This window comes from Vitis riparia, chromosome 6 (genome assembly GCF_004353265.1).
Source record: "Vitis riparia cultivar Riparia Gloire de Montpellier isolate 1030 chromosome 6, EGFV_Vit.rip_1.0, whole genome shotgun sequence".
NCBI lineage: Eukaryota > Viridiplantae > Streptophyta > Magnoliopsida > Vitales > Vitaceae > Vitis > Vitis riparia.
In genome coordinates this window covers 5,325,009-5,342,275 of record NC_048436.1, presented here as the reverse complement: position 1 = coordinate 5,342,275, position 17,267 = coordinate 5,325,009, and the positions used below count along the sequence as shown (strand labels likewise).

Below are 17,267 nucleotides of genomic sequence, written 5' to 3'. Positions count from 1 at the left end.
GATGCAAGAAGCCCTTGTGAGGCAATAGGGCTATGTGGTTATTTTTGTAGAGTTTGTTGTGTTTAGGCATTTAAGTCCTTGTTAACTAGCAATGGTGCTAGGGCTACAACACACTTACTGTGTTTGATTAAAGTTAATAGTTTGAGATGGAGGACAAATTTTGATTCAGGGGAGAAAAAAAAAAAATTTGGACCATTTCTCGATTTGTGCGTGTCATCCTTGTGCAGGGGCCATGCTAATCTTCTCTATATTGTTCCGATTTTATCGAATGTCTCCGAATAGAAGTTTTAGTGGGAGAGCTGGTACATATGAAGACATTGCTGGCTTCATATTTTTCGATGTGGGACAACTCAAGAGGAGAACAACATGGAACTCCAATACCTTTCATGGGGCCCACAACCTGTAGGTGAGGTCTACTTCTCAGTTCTGACTTCTCAATGTTCTCATTGCTTCTTTGTTGTTTGCTTTGGTTGCTGATATATTATTTTTATTTGTTTATTTAATTGTTGTATTTTTATCTTCCAAACAATGAAAGAAAAAATTCTCAATTTTTTTATTTGATTTGAATGAACAAAATTGAAGAAAAAATTATAATAAAATAAAAATTTTAAACTAGAATAATTGTGACAAAAGTTAGGAGGAGAGTGGATGAAGATTTATTTGTTTATATTTTATTTGGTTAGAACGCTCAATGCTAATAACTGCATTCATTATTATTTAGATTCACATGGTTGAAAAGGATTCAGGCTTATTACAGAATTGAAAAACAATTCTATCCAATTTTTTAAGGCTTCATGGTGAGAATTATTGGTTTGAGTGATTAGAGTTTTGATTGGAACTTTAGTGGAAGGCCTGAAAGAAGTGAAATCACAAGGTGTTCCTAACCTTATGGTGGATGAGAGAGAATTTATTGACAAAGCTTCTTGGGTGTCTCAGGAAAAGGGGGTTTATGGCTAGGACTACTGGGGTATCTAATCCCATTCGCTCCTCTAGCTTTCGTCTCTCATTGTCAGTGTCGGCCCAGCAGAGTGCTTTCGCCGTTGGTGTTCTTTCCGATCTCTACGCATTTCACCGCTCCACCGGAAATTCCCTCTGCCCCTACCGTACTCCAGCTTGGTAGTTTCCACCGCCTGTCCAGGGTTGAGCCCTGGGATTTGACGGCGGACTTAAAAAGCCACCTACAGACGCTTTACGCCCAATCATTCCGGATAACGCTTGCATCCTCTGTATTACCGCGGCTGCTGGCACAGAGTTAGCCGATGCTTATTCCCCAGATACCGTCATTGCTTCTTCTCCGGGAAAAGATATGTACCCATTGATTTGAACCAGGGGGCTGATAAGATGGTGATAGGCCTCTCATCAATTACCTTTTTTGGGGAGTTTCTCCTGAGATTCTCCATATTTGGCTTGGATTATAGTGGTAGATGTGGTATTGTTTCTGGGAACCACATTTTGGGTGTTCATTCTTTGTCTTCCTCCTTTCCTCTCTTCTCTCCTCATCCTCTTCTACACCTATATCTATGAAGGATCTCTCTTCTTTGTAGTTGTGTTTTCTCTGTATATAATTCTATCTGGGTTTCTTGCAGAATAGGTTACATCTTTCAAACACTGAACTGAGAGATTATTGTTTGGTGGTGATCGGGACATCATTCTGGTGCAGGTCAATTTGCAGACTGATAACAATCATCTGGTGGCTTATAATGCTTCTGCAATTATAAGGTAGGGCATGTGCATATCACAATTGACAGATAATAGTAATAAATGATACATTATTTGTAAGTAATGACTATGACCCAATTGCACTCTTATATGGATCCAGTAACCCATTGGATATGGGATTTCTAGTTCTGAGATTTGAGTTAGTAGCTTGTCATTCTTTGTGTCGAATTCATGTGGTTTTTTTTTTTTATTGAAACATGTGGAATATTGTTTTTGTTTGGTTCTTGAGGGGAAATTGTGAGGGAAAGGAAATAAAAAGGAAAAAATAAAGGATTTTGTTATAGCAGAGAAATATACTTTTGTGTATACTTGTTGATAAGGGACCACTAATTAAGTGGTGTCACATATACATTTTTAAAGTATTCTATTTATATTTGAAGTAAAAAGAAAGAAAGAGTGGATGAAAAATAAAAAAATTAAAGTAAATGAATTGTTTTTTATATGTTATTTTAAACTCATTTAAGTTATTTTAAATCATTTATATAAAAATTAAATAATTTAAAAATGTATGAGCTTTTAATTGATTTTAATTATATTAGTTTTTATTTAGGGTTTATTACACTTTCCCTTCCTAATCTATAATGTGTTTTGTACATTGCCCCATTGAATTTAAAATCGAATAATATACCTTTTTATGTTTTATGCAATGTGCATTTTTGGAATAATGGTGTTACTTTAATTAGATAGAAGGTGCATGTGTTCTCCATGTGACCTATTTAAATGAGGGCAAAAGGGTCATTTCATTTAAAAAACCCCAAAACCCTAACCCTCCCTCTTTCATATGTTCATTCCTCCCCTCAATCTTCGTCTGTTGTTCTGCCTTTGTCGTCGTGGATCCCTTCACCAACCACCCATCGCACCATCACCTTGCCATTGGGGACTCCGCCCTCCTCAAATCCTACACCGTCACTCTCCTAATCAAACCCTAGCCCCAATGCCTCCCCCAAACACCTGCAAAACCTCGACCTCGGCCTCGCTCTTCAAATATTCGACCACGTCAATAAATTCCTCCCCAATTTTGCCCACAATTATGAAACTTACCTCACCACACGATTAATCTACCAATTGCTTCAAACTTGCCAAATTCTATATTTTCCAATTTCTTTAAATCCTTTTTTTTTTTTCATCGTGGAAATTTAAATGAGAGAAAGGATTAGAAATGCTTAAGAAAAGTTTCCATTTTCATGTTTTTGTTTCTCAAGCATTTTCGTTGAATTTGATAATATTGTCATTTGAATTTTGAATTGATTTTTTTTTTTGGATTTTTATATTGTTTTTTGATCATTTTTTGTTTGATGATTTGAATTTGGTTGTTTTGGATCGTGATAATATTTTGATTTAATGCTTTAATTGCTAGGTCAAGCAGATTTTTTTTCTTTTAATCTAAGCTTGTTTGGTTGTCGAGAAAATGTGGTGATAGAAAACGAAGAAAGAAAGAAGAAAGGTTGGGTTAGGGTTTTGGGGTTTTAAAATGAAATGACTCTTTTTTCCTTACTTATTAAAAAAATGATCATTTTGCCTTTGATCACGAAGAGAACACATGTCATTCTGTAAAAAAATATAACATCGTGATTCAGAAAATGCACATTGCATGCAATTTTAAAAATATGAAGGGTACATTGCTCAATTTTAAACTTGAGGAGGCAATGTGCAAAACACGGTATAGGTTGAGGGCTAACATGTAATAAACCCTTTTATTTATTGTATTTTTTTTTTTTAGTAAAATCAAATATGAAAATATTTTTTTAATATTGTTTTTTGAAGGAAAATTTTAAACTTCTCATGTGGCATATTTAGAGCTTTAGGCTTGGGTTGATTATTGTTTTCAATAACTGTTTTCTGTTCTTGAAAACAAAAAACATTAAAAACATGTTTAGGGAAGGAGATGTGTTTAGGAATGGCAACGGGGCGGGTTCGGGACGGGTCACCCCCATCCCAACCCCGTCCCGTTTAGCTTTTTATTTTTATTTTTATTTAATTACATTAAAATAAATATATTTTATAAATAATAAAATTATTATATTTTTTATAACTTATTTTATTAAAAAAATTTATTATTATCTATATATTAAAAATAGTAAAATTAAATTTTAAATTAAATTAATTTTAAAATTAATTTTATATGTAAACGGGACGGGACGGGGAGGGATGGGCAATACCTGAACCCGCCCCGAACCTGCCTCGGGTTAAAAAAAAAATCCCATACCCGCCAAACCCGTTTAATAAATTTTAACCCCGTCCCATTAGGGGCGGGCGGGTACCCAAAAAAACCCGCCCCGTTGCCATCCCTAGATGTTTTTTTTGTTTTTTGTGTTTTCTATGTTATCAAAAACTATTTTTTTGAGAACAATAAAAAGACGTTTTCATTTTTTTTTCATTGTTTAAAGAATAGATTGTTTTTCGTGTTTTCTCTTCATTCTTTTTGTATTTTCTTAACTGTTTTTTGTGTTTCCATGAAGGTGAGCTCCACCCAACCACCACACCCTCATCCGCAAGCCCTTTCTTTTTCCTTAAATGATTGAAATTAATATACTTACATATGTTACAAAGTCATCATTTGTTTAAAAAAATTATAACTAGTGTAAAAATTTCAAAATGGAATAATTTTTTTTTAAAATTGTGCATAAAAAAATTATTTATATATTTATAATATCAAGTTAATGAAAGAAAATAATTTATTAATTAAAAAAATAACTTTCAAACATGTTTTTTGTTTTACTTATTCTAAAAAACTTTTTTATTAATTAAACCAAACATGTTTTTTTTTTCTTATGAAAACACTAAAAATTGTTTTTCAGAACAGTTTTCAAAAACAACAACCAAACAAACCCTTATATTCTCTACATTTTGGTTGGTCAACTTAAATCTCGATCAGATTTTATCCTTGGAGAATTCTATAGTGCCTCTGGAGGTAGCATGCCTCGCTTTTTTTTTCAACCGTTGGATGAAACAGATTAAATCTCAGCCATCCAAATGAAAAGGGGAAAAAAAATGACTACCTATTTTCTCTCTCTCTCATCTTTTTCCCGTTTCTCCTCCCCTAATTTGCTTTCTTCTCCTCCATAGCCGGCCGTGTAGCTGTTCCTCACCCTATTCTCTCACCCATTTCCCGTTTTTCTCTCACCTAATTTGCTCTTTTCTCTAGTCATCCTCTATAGTTGGATCGGGTGGTTGTTCTCCTTCTTGTTCTCTCCCATTTTCCCCGTTTTCCCTTCCTCATCTGGTATCTTCTCCACTCATCCTCCACAGCCAGGTCGGGTAGCTGTTATTTCTCCCTTTTGTCGAGTTTCCCCATATTTTCCTCTCTTCTCCATACTTGGCTCTTTCCGGGTACTTGTGTTTTCTGCTCATCTCCACCAGCTGTTATTTTCGGGTGTTTTTAGTTGTCTTCGTGTATTGTTGGATGTTTTCATGTTGTTGGGTGTTTTCGGGTGAGATATTCTAGCTGTTTCGGGTGGCATCTTTCCGACTTCTCTCTTTTCTCCGTATCCCTCTCTATTTATGTCCATATTTAATTTTTCACATTTGGGGTTTTTTCGGGGTTTGAAGTAAAGAGTGTGATATTCCCGCTCTTCATTTCCTTTCCATAACCCTTGTATTTTCTTCATATTTGATATTTTGTCTAAGAGGTGTTTTCAGGTTCTAAATTTTGTGGTTTGAAGACCCGAATTGAAGACGTAGCTGGAAGAAGAAGAAGGCGACGTGTAGTACTAAGAGAAAGAAAGCTGAAAAGGACACAATTTTTTTGTTAATCAAAAGGCGGTTGTGTTGTAATTATTTGCCGAGTTCTATATTAAGAAAAAAAAATGTGAGTATTGATAATGTGTTTTACAATATTGTATCCCTTAGATTTCATGTTTTTTTTATTAGATTTATGGATTGATCACATTAATGAAAAATAATGTGGTTAGATCCATAATTGAACATTGAAAAAAATTTATATGCTAATTTTGTCACCATTTAAAATGTAGAGAGATTTAGGGAGGATTTTGTAGTGGTAATGATATTTGTATTTTATTTAGTATTTGATTGATTGTAGTAAGATATGAATATAAAATTTATTGAAATGTAAAAAAACTTATGTTGAGATAATGTGGTGGTAAAAGTATGTTTGATTAATTTATTATATCTGAAATCATATTATAAAAAATGACTTTAATGATTTGATTTAATTTTTAGGAGCGAACGCGATGGTGTTGATGTTGTTAGAAATCCAAAGAGGCATATCGGAGCTTGAATACATTACTAGTAAGGGAAAATAGAAATATGTAAAAAAAAATATGTTTTTTTAATGTATTTTTGTTGTTGTTGTTGTTATAGTTATATTTTTTTGAAATTGTTTTGTAGTAACGATCAATTGGTCATGATAAAAAGAAGGATAAAAGAGTGAAGATAAATGATGATGTAAGGAGTAATATTGTTGTGGCTAATATAATTACATTTTAAAATTAGAATTTAAAGTAAGTGACCAATTAATATAGTTGAGGAAAAAATTGGGCAAGAAGTAGAATGCACTTTCAAAGTAGAAAAAGAAGATTTCATGGCAAAGTCAAAAGAAAGTTCAAAACAATATTCATTTCAAAAGGGTGTGGGTCCAAAGGTAATTTTTTTGTAATGAATATAAAATTTCATTACTTTTGTATTTGTTGCAAATTATATTAATGTAAACATGTTTGATGTGTGTGTATCTTTTTAGTTATATCTTCAAACTTGATGCTCACTCGAGCGAGTGATTAGAGTTATTGAAGAATTAGAACCAAAACAAAAAACAACTATAGAAGAAATAGGATTTGGTAGCCTCTTGCAACTTCGATGTAGGAAAATTGATCATGGATTATGTCTTTGGTTGATAAATAGTTTCAATCCGAACACTTATATGTTAGAGTTGTATAATATTTGTATCAAATTATCCTCATTTGATGTTGAATTTATTATGGGATTGAGGGCAAGAGGGTTGAAGATTGACATGAACAAAGATGTTAGCCATAAGAATGATTTATGTAAAAAATATTGTGATAAAAAGGGGCGATTGCCATTAGTGATATTAGAAAATCAAATTAGGGAGGATAAAGAAGGTGGAAACGATTTCAAAGTTCATTTTGTATTATTTGTGTTGGGTGCATTATTGTGCCCAACAATGAAGCTTTTTGTGAAACATTTTTTTTTACATCTTGTGGAAGACATCGATTCAATAAAGAAGATGAAATTGGGTTGAATATGTGTTGTCTTATCTTGTGCACGGGATTGAAGAGTTTAAGAGGAAACAACAAAGTGGGGTTTCCGATTGCTTATTGTTTTTAATGGTAATGTCCTTGTACATAATTTACATCATAGTGAATTTCGAATTTGTTATAATAAAATTTGTGAACTAACTATATATCTATGTAAAATATAATCGCGGTTATTCTACCACGAGCATATATCGTTCGAAGAGAAATTTCTACCGCTATATACTCGACCTTCTGCTCGGATTATTGCTTGGGAGATGATGAAGTGCTGGATATGAAACAAAGATTGAAAAAACTCGGTGGCTATGCAAATGACAATGTAAGTTATAGTTTCAAAAATCGTTTAATATTGGTTTAAGTTTTTAGTGATTTTAAATCTGATATATGTTATATTTTGATGAATATATTATAGGTCAAAATATGGGTGATACAAAATGAGATAAGGGATTGCGTGGATGGAAATGCGATGACAATAGAGGGTGAGAATGAGGAGGATGAAAAATTTGAAATCAATCCAAACAAAGATGTTATTAAACGAGTAAGTTTACAATATTCATTGTGAGTATCAATATTAGTAGTGAACCCTTGTATTATGATGTTATTAATCGAGTTCCTATATATCACTAGGTTGATGGTGGGAGCTTAATGGAGATAAATAAAACCTTTCAACAATTAAAGACACATCTAATTGATTTGTCTCATGGTGCAAGTAGTAGTAGTTGTGAAAAAGTTTTTACTGAATTTGAGGAGAAATATACTACATTGAAAGATCTCTTTCTTGGGTCAAGTGAAAAATCTTTGAGAATGCACGAGGAGGGAATGAAGAATCACATTCTCTCATGCGAGAGAAGTTTGAAAGATGAGGATAATAAGAAAGGAAATGAACATTATGTTCACACTTTGTTAATTGACAAGTTATGCACTGAGGATTTGAATGGAAAGAATGAAGATGCATGTGCTACATCAATTGAAGTGCATATCATTCCGGACAAAAATGTAGATATTTTACCATTTCCAATCAAAAGAACTAGAAGAGATTATGGAAAGGTATGTATCATATAAAAGAAAAATTATTTTCTTTACAACTACTTAACCATTACATAGTAAATAGATGTATATTAATGACATTTTTCATATTAGGAACCATTACGAGCACTATGTGGTTTTCCCGAGCATGTCATGAAAACACGTAGAAAGGAAACCAAGCAAATTCAAGGTTTCCCCCTTTGTATACAATTTAAGGAAGATGGGAAAACGTCAAGTATTAGAGGTATGATACAAATAGTTTAATATTATGTTCTTATTTTTTATACTCAACATATATAGCTAATAATTATGTCTTGTTTTCAATTTAGTCAATCTCCATGTCCATTCATGAAGACGTGGTGGATGCTCAATCATTCAATGTACTTCAATCTCTTGTTGCTGATTATGATTTCAATAAAGCATTGTCAAAAAGGTTTGTAGTGTCTATAACATTCATAGATGTGTTGTTACAATTTTAGCCTTCATATTTTTCCAATTTAATCAAGAATGTTTTAACATATTATTATTTTAGTGAGCTTCTTGTTGACTTTGATCATGAACATGGAGTTTGTGGAGATTTTGAGTGCTTACGTCCTAGACAAAATTTGTTGGATGTTGTAAGTACCTACTTCATTTATATCAAATGCGTGCTTTATTAATTAAATAAATTTATTGAAGTTATTGTTTAACAACATGTAATCAATCTAGAAGCATCAAAACTAAATTATTTTGAGAGACAATTCATAGGCATACGAAGTATAAGATGCTATCTTCCCACGACATTTTCAGTAAGCTCAGATTTCTCTTGTTGTTTACTTACATATTAAGTACAATATACTAATGTTCGTATTATGTTGTATTATTAGCAAATGAGTTTGTACAAGAGTCATCATTTTTTTGATAGAAAAACATCTATCGTGAGTAAGTACATCAACGAATTGGATGATTGTGAGAAGGTTAGTAATTATTTGTAATGTTTAATTGCATATATCATATTTAGAGTAGATATTGTTTTCATTTACAATAAAGTAGATATTTTGTGCCCCAACTCATAGATATTGTTTTTCTAACTTTACAACTATTTATTCCAATGCATGACAATTGCCCTGGTCATTGATATCTTTGCGTCATTGACTTTAAAACTCTCATATCCAGATTTTGGATTCATTGTGATCAAGGAGTCGAGACGAATTCCGGTTTATGAGTGTCAAAATAGTGGTATGCTTTCAACTATTTGTTTTCCTTTTAATTTGTTTTTTTTTTTCTCTTCCACAATCATTATCACTTTCAAAATAAATTAGGTTGACTTTTGTCAAATGTTCTTCAAACTGTATGACATAGGGAAAAATGTCTTCCAATTCTCCATTGATTGGGCTCCTTCGATTCCGACCCAAGATAATGGATTCGTATGAATACATAACTCACATTAATATTGTTTATCTGAGTTATAATTATACATCCATTCAATAAGTTGTTTTGCTTTTCTTATATTTTTCTTAGGTAGGACTGTGGAGTGCATGTCATTAAACATATGCAGACATTCAAAAATGGAGATTCCATGAAGGCCTCCAACTTATGTAATTCTGTTAAAATACGTCAAGAAATAGCATGTGATTTAATTTTACACGAGGGAAACAGAGAAAAACAAACCATTTTGGCTACTGTTTGTACAAAGACATCGACACGAGCAATGAAAAAAAATTATTATTATGATATTTGTTGCTTTTCTAATATTTATCATTTCCATCTCCACATATGGTCAAGTTGATTGAGAAGGAATCCTCACATTCTTTGTAGCCTCCAATTTTTCCACTTCTTTGAACTTTTTAAAAATTCTCGGGACTTCATATGTCTGTTATATTGTTTAAATAGGTTCATTACACTTAGGAGGTGGTCAAATGATTTCTGAAAAAATCAAAATCCAAAAATACTAAAAAATTAGTAAGGGTACGAAGAATGTGAGAAATCCTCACATTCTTCGTACCCTCCCATTTCTCCATTTTTTTGAACTTTTAAAAATTTTGGGAACTTCATATGGCTTGGATACTGTTTAAATATATTCATTACACTTATGAGGTGGTCAAATGATTTCTAGAAAAATCAAAATCCAAAAATACTAAAAAATTAGGAATGGTATGAAGAATGTGAGGAACCCTCACATTCTTCGTATCTTCCCATTCTCCACTTCTTTGAATTTTTTTAAAATTCTTGGACTTCATATGCCTTAGATAATGTTTAAATAGGTTCATTACACTTAGGAAGTGATCAAATGATTTCCGAAAAATTCAAAATCCAAAAATACTAAAAAAATTAGCAATGATATGAAGAATGTGAGGAATTTCCTTCCCATTCTCCACTTCTTTGAACTTTTAAAAATTTTTGGGACTTCATATGACTTGGATACTGTTTAAATAGGTTTATTACACTTAGAATGTGGTCAAATGATTTTCGAAAAATCAAAATCCAAAAATACTAAAAAATTAGCAAGGGTACAAAGAATGTGAGGAATCCTCACGTTCTTCATACTCTCCTCATTTTCCACTTATTTGATATTTTAAAAATTTTTTGGGACATCAGATGACTTGGATATTATTTAAAGGAGTTCATTACACTTAAGGGGTGTTCAAATAATCCCTGAAAAAATCAAACTCCAAAAATACTTAAAAATTAGAAATGGTACGAACAATGTGAGGACTCCCGATTCTCCATTTCATTGATGTTTGAAAATTTTTTTGGGACATTGTATGACTTGGATATTATTTAAATGAGTTCATTACACTTAAGGGGTATTCAAATGATATTAAAAAAAAATCAAAATCCAAAAATACTAAAAAATTAACATGGGTACGAAGAATGTGAAGAATCCTCACATTCTTCGTACCTTCTCCATTCTCCACTTATATGATGAGTTAAAAATGTTTAGGGACTTCGTATGACTTAGATATTGTTTAAATTTATTCATTACACTTAGTGGGTGTTTAAATGATGTCCGAAAAAATCAAAATCTAAAAGTACTAACAAATTAGTAAGGGTACGAATTAGGAATCTCACATTCTTCGTGCCCTCCCTACTCTCCACTTCTTTGATTTTTTTTTTTAAATTGGGATTTCATATGACTTAGATATTGTTTAGATAAGTTCAGTACATTTTGAGAGCGTTAAATGGATTCTTGAAAAATTCAAAATGGAAATTTACAAAAAAATTAGCAAGGGATTTAGATTTCCATATTGTTACTAATTATACCTTTTTCGTAATTTCAATATTTCAACCAATTTTTTTGTGTAATTCAATTTAAACGCTAAAAAATAATTTAGTCATATATTTCTCAATTAATAATTAGTACACAAATAATTTAATTTTAAATTAATATATATTTTTAAAATTTATTTCTATTTTTTCCCATTTTTTTTAACTTCATAAACCAATTATATTGCTTTTCACACTTCAAATATTCATCCAAATTTGTCAACAAATTATTTGATGTTAAAATAAATTAAATTTACTTTTCGTTAATTTATAAATTATATCACCAAATTATTTGAATTTTTTTGTTTATTTTAAATTTAATTTTTATCTTTAAATCTTGGGTTTAATCACTTTATATTACAAAAATAAATAAATTGCAATTTCTTTTTCCAAAATTTCCTTTACTTTTCTGTTTCATAAAAAAAAAATTCCCATAACAAAATAATTACATTAAACATGATTTTATAATTGGTTTTGGTTATTGTAATAGATGTTAACAATGTGTGTTGCATGGGATTAGTTCCCATGGCAACCAGTTGGGTATAAGAATTGGTTTTCTTTAATTTTTTATTTATTTTGCATGTTGTCTTACTCTTATTAGCAAGTGGATATGGTACCAAAAAGTGATTTTGGGTAAATAACCCTTTATCCTTTGCCTAAACGGTTTAAAACTTATAATATTATAAATAAATAAATAAACAGACAAATAAATACCTCTTTGTCTCTGATTAAAACGGCGTCGTTCGGGCCCAAGATCAGATCCAAACCATTCAATCCAGCGGTGGAGGGAGTCCAGCAGGGCGACCTGAGAACACATGAGAGCAAAGATGGGTGGTGCGGGCATGTGATTCTCAGGTCACACCTGTAGGACACCTCCACAGCATAGCAGAGCTTCGTCGTCCAGCTTCTCCTCAAAACTAGAGGTGGTGATCTGGTGTTATATAAGGCAACTTAATAGAGTACAACTGGGTCAAGTGTACTGCATATATATCACAATTTTCAAATGCAGTACGTACTCCATAGAAGCACATGATCTGAGTTTTGGAGATCAAGTAGTACATATTTTTGTACTCCTGAATTAATTGTACTACATTTTTAGACACGTGGACTAATCTTCGAGGTTGTTCAAACTTGAGACGATGTTCACGCTTATGCTCGTCACATTGAAATCAACTTATCATTGCAATTATGTTTTAACGAAATTACAATTTTACCCAAGGAATAAGAAATATTAAAGGTTTTTTTTTATACACCCATTTATAGCATATTAAGGGAATTTAAATAATCATATTATATGTATTTAATATTTAATCATAGTATTTAGGGCGGGAAAAATTTCTCCTAGGGCGAAACCCAAACCCAAATCGGAAACCACCTGCTAACCGCCGGGAAGCACCGCCATGGCGACCATCTCCCTCAGAAAAGGCAACACGAGGCTGCCGCCGGAGGTGAACCGGGTCCTCTAAGTCCGCAACCTGCCATTCAACATCTCCAGCGAGGAGATGTACGACATCTTCGGCAAGTACGGTGCCATCCGCCAGATCCAAATCGCACCAACAAGGACACGCGCGGCACCGCCTTCGTTGTCTACGAGGACATCTACTATGCCAAGACCGGCGTCGACCACCTCTCCGGCTTCAACGTCGCCAATCGGTACCTCATTGTTCTCTACTATCAGCAGGCCAAGATGAGCAAGAAGTTCGGTCAGAAGAAGAAGGAGGACGAGCTCGCTAAGATGCAGGAGAAGTACGGCGTCTCGCTCAACAAAGATAAGTAGTTTGTGAGGATTCTGAATTTCATGGAGCTTTGGATTTGTCCACAATTGGAACTTGTATGCTGAATTGTCAATTAAAGCCGTTATGCTTGTGGATGGGGATGGATTTATGGATTCGATTACTTGTAAACTGTTAATTTATGACCTATTGTTGTTGTTTTATTGGTACGGGATTCTCTAAAGGAAACTTTTAATCAGCAACCTTTCTTTTATACGAGTTTCATGCATTGACAATAGGTGGTAAAATGGAAGGTTGTTTCAAGTTTTCACATGAATGGATGTTTGCAGTATGGGTTTAAGATGTATTTGGTTTTGGGCTTTCTTCTTCTGATTTATTGTATTAAGGAAGGATTTTTCAGGCTCTTTACCTTTTTAAGTCCTTAATTTTAGATCAGGATGGTGATCCCTTTTCAAGGGATATATGGAATCTTGGTTTGGTTTGCAAATCTTATGCATTTCTGTCTCTAGAGATAATTTATCAGGATAGATGGTGCTGTTTATTTGGGATTTTTTTGACATGAGAACCAATTTCTCCCTTTTTATTTATGTTTTTCATGCTTTTTCTGTTTATTGTTTTGGTGAAGGTTGTATTATTCTTGAAATTTTGGTTTTCTTTGTTGGTTTATTGTACTGATTCCTCTCTATGGCTTTCATCTTTTGAAGAATTCAAGTCACTATTAAGTGTTGGATCCTCAATCCAAAAGTAAGCTTCTTTGCTTGGGAAGCTTCATGGGGAAAAGTTCCAACATTGGATCAAATTCAAAAGAGGGGTTGGGCTTCAGGAAATAGATGTTATTTTTGCCAAGCATAAGAGGATTCCATTGATCATCTTCTTTTCCATTGCAAAAAGACAAGGGATGTGTGGAAGCTGTGCTTTACTTTGTTTAGAGTGTTTTGGGTGTTTCCTTCCTCGGTTAGAGAAATCTTCTTGGGATGGAAGGGGTCTTTCGTGGGTATAAAGCGTTGGATAATTTGGGAAGCGGACCCTTTATACTTGTTTTGATCAATTTGGAAGGCAAGGAATAGAAATGCCTTTAAAGACGGTGTGCTGTCCAGCCAAAGGCTGAAAGCTTCTTTTGTATATTTATTGTGGTGGGAGACTAAATTGTTTATAAAAGATGATGGTCCTTCGACGTTAATAGATTTCGTTGATGGGTGGGTTCCCGATGTGGGAGGGGTTGTTTTTTTTTTTGTATATTTTATTGAACAATTTTTTGTTTCAATAGTAAGGAGGTGAGTGTCTCTTTCCTATACATCTTGGGCTGCTATCCACTTCGTAATACAATACTGTTATTTATCAAAAAAAAAAAAATCTCAAAGATGATGAGGCCCAAACCTGAATTAGATAGGTTTGGTGAGGCTAGCCAGACAAGCCCTTAGTCTGGCTCAGGTGCCATCAAACCACTTTTACATCTTGGCTTGGATTGTGCTAATTAACAATTCCTCCAAAGTACATGGAGGAATTGGTGTAGATGGGAAGCTATTGCATTGGTGTAGATGGGAGCGAACATTTACAACATCAAGACCAACTTTTGGGACCTCTTCGCATCATGAATTGAGAAATATTATGCTGCAGCTAATGCTAAGCAATTTTCTTTTTAGTTCTTTGGTTCATGAAACCATACTATTTAATCATATCAAATTATTCTGCAGAAAAGTAGTTTGATCTATTCTCATCTGTATTTACTCCTAATTGAATCAGTCAAAGTTTTCCTAAAAAATTCCTCAAACTCACTTCTCTAAGATGGTTAGACTTGTCTTATTACTTGAAGATATCAGATGTGATATCTGTTCAGTATAACTTGACATCATCGAGGTTGACAGTTGGTTCCCTATCTGGTTACATATATTGACAATGTTTCTTCCTCAATTTAGATTGATTGCCGGGGCTTCACAATCTATGGCAAAAAAGATTGAGTGGTACTAATCTTTCCAAGGCTTTGCTGTTGTCCAGATGGTGTGAACTGATATCAACTCTTTCAGATCTCTAATTGTTTCGCCTATCCAATTGTGGAGTTTATGGCATAGTCCAATAAACCAGTCAGCATATCATCTCTATTCCATGAAAATGGATTTTAACTCTCCTACATCAGCCATCCCAAATGAGCTGTGAAATCTCACTGCTCTTTCTGTTTTTGATCTCTCTAGAGCTAATCTGCATGGATCAATTTTTACCCTTCTCAATTGCAAGAACTCTATGTAAGTAAAATTTGAATATTAACATTAATCAAGGTTCAATGCTTGCTGTCCCTTTGATCCATCTGAAAAGACTTGATATTCAATCTACTCAAGTTATTGGATCTATCCTTTTTTCATTAGCCAATGCCACTTCATAGGTTCAATTGACTGCAATTCATTGTGGAATTCATGAGTCTTTGCCTTCTTCTATAACAAACTCTTCAAGGTTAGAAATGTTGCATCTTCATTACCCTTTGACAGTCTTTGTTCAACTTAAAAAGCCTTTGAGTTCTATCTCGATTGAAAATTTTCTGGCTGGTCTTATTCCAGATACAATTTGCAAAATTTCCTCTCTTCAATATCTTCTTTTGGCTATCAATTCTCTCATGGGAAGATTATCTGATTTCATCAGCCAGATTCTGAACCTTTAAACCTTGTTGTTAGTGGCAATAATTTGAATGGAGCCCTTCCTTTCTTAACGTCATTATGGCCCAACTCCTAGCACTGAGTATTCACTGGCTTAGGGATAAGTCTCTTTTCCCCCTGGTTTCTGGTCCCAAGCCTTCGGAGCTAAGTTTAGAAAAAAAGGTTTACACATCAAAAAAATAAACTGCTGTAACAGAATGGATCTCTCATGCAACCTGCTGAAACATTCAACCCAAAATAGGCCTTCAAGGGGAGCTTGTTGTGCTCAACATTACACATAATAGTCTCTCTGGTATGATCCGGAGTAGTATTTGGCAGCATGAATAGCTTGGAGTCACTGGACCTCAGCTTCAACAATTTGAGCGCAGAGATCCTGATATCACTGACTTTGTTAGATTATCTGTCTTCTTTATATTTGTCTTACAACAATTTTAGTGGGAAATTCCAGCAGGGATGCACTTCAGAACATTGCAGATAGACGAGCTCATATTGGGAACAGATTCTGATGTGGTGCTCCTAATGTGACAATTTGGAACAGCAATGCAACCATTGACGTTGAGGATGGTGGGCAGAAATTCTTCCATGGGATTGTGTTTCTTGGGCTATGCAATAGGATTTTGGGGACATTTTAGGTCCTTTCTTTGATAAATTGCATTGAGAATCATCAAATGCTCGACAACAGGCTGGCTCGAGTGTCATGGTAACTAGTTTTGATGTAATGTAACACGAGGTTCCCTTTTTTGGGTTTGGTTTTGCTTTGTTTTTAGATGGGTCTGTCCTGAGGCACTCTGAACTCTGAACATACATTCACCTCCATTGAAATTATCATTCGCATTAGTAGTATGGATTATGAAAAATAAAAGGAAAAGGATGTTTTCTTATCCTCTTCTTCTTAATGCGATATAAGCTATGTGGATGCACTGCACATTCCTTACATGAAGAATAATGTCTCTATTTTTTAATTCTCAATTTAACCCCAATTAAGTGGAAACTTAGGTCTCCGACTTTGTTTTGAATATTTAATCCATCCACCAAAACCTCAAAGGTTGTTGATGTGTAAATGTGTGTTTTTGCACATCTTGAAAGACTTAGTGGGTGGGTGGTAAATCAACTTAATAACTTAAAATGACTTAATAATTTAGTTTAAGTCATTAAGTAAATTAAGTATATTTGGTAAAATAACTTAATAGTATGACTTAAAGTCAAAAAACAATTTTAAGTAATAAGTAAAAACAATTAATTTATTCTTAAGTTTACATATTTATTTTACATTTTTACCTCATTTTATTCTATTTATCTCAATGATTGCTTTTACTACTCTATTACCTTCATTGTTACTCGATCTGTTTGTTATAGTAATAATTTATAATGATAAATATATTAATTTGATGATTTAGAATAAATTTTAAGTTAATTTTATCAAATAACTTTAATATTTAAAATAAGAATTAAGTAATAAATTTTAAGTTACTAATTTAATTTAAAGTCAATCTAAGTTATTAAGTAATAAATATTAAGTTTTATCAAACACTCCCTAATAATTGGGTGTGAATGACATGGAAGTAAGTTGAAGAAGACCTTTTGAGAGCAATTGACAAATAAACTCATTTTTCATATTCAAGCTTTCAAAAGAGTTTTGTTTTTAAGAACGGTTTTCAAATGACCGACTC

At 33.1% G+C, this 17,267-nt stretch overlaps 1 protein-coding gene, 1 non-coding gene and 1 pseudogene across 2 annotated transcripts; 2 read left to right on the top strand and 1 right to left on the bottom strand.

Annotated features, from left to right (window-relative positions):
- Positions 1 to 181: 181 nt before the first annotated feature.
- On the bottom strand, positions 182 to 284 carry LOC117917168. Its single transcript, XR_004651634.1, has one exon. It is a non-coding gene; the product is annotated as a U6 spliceosomal RNA (small nuclear RNA).
- A 6,921-nt stretch (positions 285 to 7,205) lies between these two features.
- On the top strand, positions 7,206 to 9,177 carry LOC117916334. Its single transcript, XM_034832289.1, has 6 exons — positions 7,206 to 7,266; positions 7,360 to 7,485; positions 7,575 to 7,994; positions 8,088 to 8,217; positions 8,328 to 8,406; positions 9,129 to 9,177. The coding sequence occupies exons 1-6, from the start codon at positions 7,222 to 7,224 to the stop codon at positions 9,175 to 9,177; spliced, it is 849 nt and encodes a 282-aa protein (XP_034688180.1). The 5' UTR covers positions 7,206 to 7,221.
- Positions 9,178 to 12,436: 3,259 nt separating this feature from the next.
- Positions 12,437 to 13,207, top strand: LOC117915908 (annotated as a pseudogene).
- The last annotated feature ends 4,060 nt before the right edge of the window (positions 13,208 to 17,267 follow it).